Below are 6,675 nucleotides of genomic sequence, written 5' to 3'. Positions count from 1 at the left end.
AGATGACAAGTCAAATTCATCCTCCAAATTCATTTAAACCTTCTTATTCAAAATTTCACATAAAAACCCATTTCCTTTAATATTTCAGAACTCCTTTATCTTTTGATTTTAAGATAACTTAAGCTTAGTTATCATCTAATTATCAAAATCCAGCCTTTAAATCAACAAACAATCAAGAAATTAAAAAAACCCACCTTTGCCTTGAGCTTTCACGGAGAGGGAGGAAGGAAGAAGAAGATAACTATGGAAGCTTATTATTCCTCTTCACTTCCACGTGGGTTTCCTTATCTTATAAGGAAATAAAAATCTTTCTTGTCAAATGACTATTTTGCCATTTAATTCCTTTGATAATTACTAACAACTTTCAGGAAATATCTCCACATAAATCATTGAATTATTGAACTATTCTACTTTTATCCTCAAATTCTGAAATTCTACAACCCGATATTGAGGATGTTACACCTACAATGTCACTCACTTCTCGATGCAATGACTAGTCAGATGTATATCTCTAGCTATACTAAATGTCTTATTAAAATCGAGAAAACATCAATTAAATTAATAAACAAAATTAATTATAAACATGAAATTCATAATAGAAGTTAAGCATAATCATCCAAGTTTAACAATCGCCATAAAAGGTTAAGAGTATTTCAACAAAGCAAATATAAAATCTTCCACTCAGATAAATCTCACGGTTACTTTATTGAAGCTAAAGTCGATTTTCAATCACCACCCTCTTAGGTGTAGTTTGATCCCATGTACAGCTGTTGCTCTTCCCCGAGTTGCAAAGCTGCAATGGCCGATGGGCGAAGCTGAAGAGTTAAAAAGAAGACTACAATTCCAAAAAAAAAAAAACAATCACATATATTATTCAATTCCAGCTTGCTCCTCTTTGTAATCTTCAGAGGTCAACTAAACCTCTAATGAGATTTTCTCTATTTTCTTCATTTTCATATTTTCTCATAACAACTTTGCACAACTGGATTACAACTCATTATTGCGTCGTTGATTGACATCAATGACATTAGATGCAAAGTAAATTCTACCTCTCGTTGCTTGCAACAATATCTGACTGTTAAAAATATACAACATAAATATAACTCATAACAAAATAATGCCACAACAAATATAACCTCGTTAAATCAATATTTACCAAGTCAATGATTAGTGTGTGCCATGATGTGTATAATGTAATTTACCTAAAAATGTTTGAAATATGATCATAAAATATTTAAGTGCAAATAAAAACCTAAAAAACTTATAGAATAATTCTTTTGGAGAGTTATCACATGATATATAACTATGTCATTTATATTAGGCAATTATTGAATTACACTTAACTTACCGTGTGATATGTAAATTTACGTTCATGAGTATGTTCTGAGCTAGTTATAGACCTAGATAAAATGTAGAAACTTATGAAAAATAAGTTTGTTTCTTAGTATTTTTCATTAATTAATTTTCAAAAAGTAAGTCTTTTAAAGATTACAGTCTAGAAATTTACTTCTGCTCAGATTTTTAACTATAAAATACTTTAAAGTTTAAATTAGAGATAAGGTTAATCTAAATTAACTAACTGTTATCTAGAAATAACAAATCCAAACTAACTAAGCATATCTACAACTTACACTCCCCTCAAGAAGGTAAATATACACTATATAATCCCAGCTTGCACTTAAAATCATCAAAACTTGCTCTTGACGGTACTTTGGTAATAACGACTAATTGTTCATTGAAAGAAACATAGGATAGATATGCCACTCCACCATTAACCTTCTCTAAAATAAAATGTTTATCAATCTTTACATGCTTAGCATGATTATAATGAACTAGATTTCTACGAATCATGATGGTAAATTCACTAGTAGAAAAAACCCCTTTAATGACGCGCATTGCGTGTCATATATGAGTGCGGATGACACATATTTTCCTGTCGTTGAAGCCACCGACATGAATTTCAAATGACGCGCAACTGTGTGTCATAAATCTATGACGTACATTTATGACACACATTTATGACGCTCATTTATGACGTTCATTGAGCGTCATTGAAGCCCCTGTCATAAATAAAGATGACACACATTTGTGTGTCATAAATTAATGACACGCTTGTATGACTTACATTGCGTGTCATTGAAGCCCCCGTCATAAATGGAGATGACACACATTCGTCTGTCGTGATTGTATTTCGTATATATATATATATATATATATATATTGTAGATTGACAAATAATCAAACTAAATCACATTTAATGCCTCATAAAACTAAATATATATATCATATTATATATATGCAATCCATTTGCATACAATATATACACATGACACCCATGAAAAATGTTACCACTGGCACTGTAATATTGCAAACATAAATAGCCAGTCATTACAATTATAGAGTGATTTCGTTGGATGTAATCAAATAATGCACTTTGTTTCCACATACTTAGAGCTTTGAGGATCTGGATAAAAGCCACATATATGTGCAAATATGCAGTGTTGCCAAACCTGTATTGACAACAAAAAAAATGAGGATGCTTAGAATATGCAAAAACAATATCAACAAAAGGTAAGCAAAATAAAACAAAGATGTCAAAATTTTGCACAGCCAGTACATAATAAGCTCAATATCGTATAAGCAATTTGCAGCCTATAACATAAACCTTTTGAAAACTCAACAGCTTAAATGCATTTAAAATTTGATTTTCATTAAAAGTATAAGAAAAACAAATTAGTGCTTTTAGATTTCAGGGCAAGGCATTAAGATATGGAAAACAAATTTAATTTTCATCCAGGTTTATTTAGTTGAGAATTTTCACAAACTCAAGTCAACCTACCAATTTGGGTGCAGTAACTCTTTAACAACCATTAGGATAGGAAAGCAAACAGATCATTGAGGAAAAATACTATACTTAAAACAAAAAAGAGTTGAAACAAGCAACAAGTTCACAAGTAATACTCTGCTTTCAGTCTCGGTAGGGTTTTCAAGCAGTATGTATTTTTTGCTGACAGAAGTAACTCATTACACAACACAAACCACACTATAATAAGGAAAACACTACACCACACACCAAACACAAATTCTAGTCATACCACAGTTAAATACTTACCAAAGACTTGATGCAAAGAAAACACTTATAGGCATTACACATGTTGCATATCTACAACACCAAAAAACAGAAAGACATATATTGTAACGCAGTGCAAAGAAGGCACTTATAGGTATTACACATGTTGCATATCTACACATTCATGTAGGGTGAAGCTATTCGTGCAAAATTTTTATAAAGCTCTTTACTTCATGCATATTTGCAGAAAAAGCTTTTCTGTCTAGAGGAACAAAATTGCTCTGTGCTAGGTTGATTTCTTTCTTAAATTTGGGTTAAGTCTCGATACAGTGTTCTTAAAGCACCACAGTCCCAGCTGGAAACTTAATAGTAATTTTCTGTCCTACCGGCTGTCATCTATTTTACTATTCATTTTTCTACAAACCTGGTATAACATAATGTGAATCAAAACCAAAAATTTACATACCGAAGAAGGTAATTAAGTTTGTACTGCTTCATTCTTGGACTGCACAAAGCATCTATGGCAACAATTCTGGTTTTACGTCTTCCAAGGGAACCAACATTCCTTTTCTCCACATAGTCACCAGTAAACCGAAATGAAGAGGCATACCTACACTAGCTAAAATAGTATCATTATCATAAGTCAACTAAAAAAATGGGAGAGTAAAGACAGTTAGTCATCAAACAGATACAGAACCCATGCAACATGAGTTTCATGACTTTTACAGCAAGATAAATTTATATGAAAATCAAATAGAAGTTTGTATACTTCAGGCACTATTATATGCGAGTAACTGCAGTACATGCATATCATATAAAATGAAATACCCAATGCTACCAGATCTCTTTACAGGCTTACAGTTTATACCCTGTATAGTCAGAGAACCTCTCTGCTCCGACAATTTCTATAGATTTATTGTCTGCCATCGAAGGCAAGAACAGCATGCCAACAATCAGTTCGGGATTGATCATGAAGCGAATTTCTTCCTATTAAAAGTTTGAAAAACAATCAACCAGTAAACAATGTTTTTGGAAATAATTGATAGAGTAAAAGGTGAAAGAGTCGAGAGAAAAAAATGGAACAGTAGTATACAATGTCACTAACAGTGTTAATGAAGCAAAAAAAAAAAAAACCAGACCTGCACACAACCTTTATTTAGAGCACCACCTCCTAGATATTTATTTGCAAAATCAACTTCAAGTGTCCCAATAGTGTGATCTTCTATTAAACCTGAGCTGTGAACATATATAGTTATATACAGATAACAGAAGGATTGGCTCACCACATTGATAGGACGAAGGTACAGAAAAAGATAGGCCAAGTTGTAATATTGAAATTTGAGTTTATAAATATGTTCTATAAGTTGAACTGTTACCTGAAAAGGGCACAGAGGGATAGTTGATTTGGTCCAAAAATCAGCATATGGATAAGAAAGGCATGATTGCAAAGGCTGGTGTCCTAAAGAGAGAAGCTTGCGCTCAAATGAGACATATCCTGTAGGCATTTGCAAACATATCCTTTGGAAATAGTGCACAATGCACCTCAACTTATTTTATTGGCTCTCACAGAGACTCCTGAGAATACGTACATGTACATATAGCGTTCATTTAGTGTTTTGAATATAAAAAGAGAAAAATGAAGCTTTGAAAGCAGGGATGGACCGAGGGGTTCTTGGAGGTGCGTTCTTACCCTGGAAATTTCAAATTCTCTAATAGTTTAGGTATTTTCTTTGTATTTTCTACTGATAATTTAATTTTGCACCCCCTGAAATTTTATAATTTCATATGCCCTAAATTCTTAATATAAGTTCCTAAGTCCGCACCCCCTAATAAAAATCCTGCGTCTGTCCATGTTTGAAAGTAAAATTCCCAAGTGGCAACGTGCAGGGTAAATGCGTCAAAATAAAGAAGAGGGAGTAGAGATGCACAACAGCAGAAGCGGAAACTAATGAGAAGTGATGATTGATAGCAAGACAAGTTGCAAAAGAGAGTTGACATACGCAAACAATTGATCAAAGTTGATAGTTGGCAGATGTCTTGGACCTCTATCAGAGATTGGAAACAAACAAAACAAAGAGCATGCAAGTAGAGCGGCGATCAACTCCTGAGATGTAGATTAGATATGAATCAAATTCAAGCATGAGACTTCTGAATTAAGCAGGCGAGTAAGTATTAGTATAGCATTAATAATAGACAAGTACAAAGAAAAACCTGGGAGAGAAGCACCACGCCTGGTTGCTGCGGACCCAATATGCGGAGACCGTATCCATAAGGCCGCGTATTCTAATAGTGAAGGTCTATAAGGAAAGGCAAACACAGTAGCAGATCAGCTAATTTAGGAATATCATCCTTAAACCAATTTGTGGAGCCGGCTCTGGAAATGAGATGCGCCAAAAATTCATTCCAGAAACAAGTAAACCAAAAACGAAAAGAAAAATCTTAAACCAAACAACCACTTCCATACCTCGACGAAGAAGAGGGCATAGCCTTGAGGGGCAGAGGGAGCTTAACCAGTGGGAGGTTGCAAAGAGAAAAAAGGAAAAAGAGAAAAATGGGGGAAGCAAGAAGCGAGAAAGGATGAAAATAATGGGGGAATTAAAATACGATTTTTACAGGTGACACACAATTAAAACTGTACTCCGTGTTTTTATAAATTTTTTAGATTATGACTATTAAATATGACACACATTCTTATAAGTCATAAATCATTCAGATTTTAAAAAACATGACATTTTTTTATGACACATTTTTTTGTAAGTCATAAATTAGCGTGTGTCATCGTTCGTGTGTCATTAAAAGTATATTTTCTTGTAGTGAGTCTAAACTTGTGCATTCTTTTTAGTGAGTTGGGCAGAATAAGTTGAAGTAACATGTTGAGAATCACGAGCTGTAAGATTTGATTTATGTGACCCAATAAACTGCCTAAACAACTTCTATAGATCATCAACATGATGTTTGGTAAAGCTACTAACCGTTTCACTTTTTCTCAGGTTAGAGTGAGACTCATTTGACGGTCTTCTAGCGGATTATTTCCAGTCCACTGATTTTCCGTGAAGCTTTCAATATTGATTCCTAACATGCACTGTTCTCTTGTAGTAATCACATCATGGATTGCCTTTACGATTTCTAGTTGTAGAGAAGGAATAAGTGAGCTTGGCAGACCCATGAACACTTCACGAATGGAAAAAATAGTAGAAAGAAATTTACCATAAACTGCATCTAATTCTTTGTTTAATCCATTTAGAAATTGAAACACTCTCTGTCGAGTCATGATTATTTTATATAAAGTTGCATCATTTTGAGTTTTTCAATCATGTGCATCATATAGATTAATTTGTTATTAGTATCAAGTGATGGTGTTGTAATACAGAGTAACATTTATGGCTTCTTGTTTAAGATTCGAAGCCTTGCTTTTAATCCCAAATAGTTCAATATATTTCTTTTACAACACACCAAATTTCATTTCAATAACATATTGAAGAAAATTTTCCCCAACTACAAGTGTCATTGAATTGATCATCCGGACATAGTCATTCAATTTTCCGCACCAATTTGTCATAATCAGGAGAAATGATGGTAGGTTTTTGAATCTCCCCCAAAATTTA

At 33.3% G+C, this 6,675-nt stretch overlaps 1 protein-coding gene and 1 long non-coding RNA gene across 2 annotated transcripts; both read right to left on the bottom strand.

Moving 5' to 3' along the window:
- Window positions 1-3,433: 3,433 nt before the first annotated feature.
- Window positions 3,434-4,443, bottom strand: LOC120138069 (poly(ADP-ribose) glycohydrolase 1-like). The gene is made up of 3 exons (XM_039153675.1): window positions 4,210-4,443; window positions 3,930-4,057; window positions 3,434-3,680 (listed from the first exon to the last, which is right to left on the bottom strand). The coding sequence occupies exons 2-3, from the start codon at window positions 4,040-4,042 to the stop codon at window positions 3,515-3,517; spliced, it is 279 nt and encodes a 92-aa protein (XP_039009606.1). The 5' UTR covers window positions 4,043-4,057; window positions 4,210-4,443; the 3' UTR covers window positions 3,434-3,514.
- A 7-nt stretch (window positions 4,444-4,450) lies between these two features.
- Window positions 4,451-5,404, bottom strand: LOC120138080. The gene is made up of 3 exons (XR_005517488.1): window positions 5,282-5,404; window positions 5,071-5,174; window positions 4,451-4,645 (listed from the first exon to the last, which is right to left on the bottom strand). It is a non-coding gene; the product is annotated as an uncharacterized LOC120138080 (long non-coding RNA).
- Between the last annotated feature and the right edge of the window lie 1,271 nt (window positions 5,405-6,675).

This window comes from Hibiscus syriacus, unplaced genomic scaffold (assembly GCF_006381635.1).
Source record: "Hibiscus syriacus cultivar Baekdansim isolate YM2019G1 unplaced genomic scaffold, ASM638163v2 tig00002193_pilon, whole genome shotgun sequence".
Classification (NCBI taxonomy): domain Eukaryota; kingdom Viridiplantae; phylum Streptophyta; class Magnoliopsida; order Malvales; family Malvaceae; genus Hibiscus; species Hibiscus syriacus.
The sequence above is the reverse complement of the archived record's forward strand: the minus strand, read 5'-3'. Positions and strand labels throughout refer to the sequence as shown.

Excerpts from the sequence above, each read along its gene's own strand:
- LOC120138069 (XM_039153675.1), bottom strand. The coding sequence starts at position 4,042 with ATGATCAATCCCGAACTGATTGTTGGCATGCTGTTCTTGCCTTCGATG. Across the intron at positions 3,681-3,929 it reads GACTATACAGGGTATAAACT|GTATGCCTCTTCATTTCGGT; the intron begins GTAAGCCTGTAA and ends TAGCTAGTGTAG.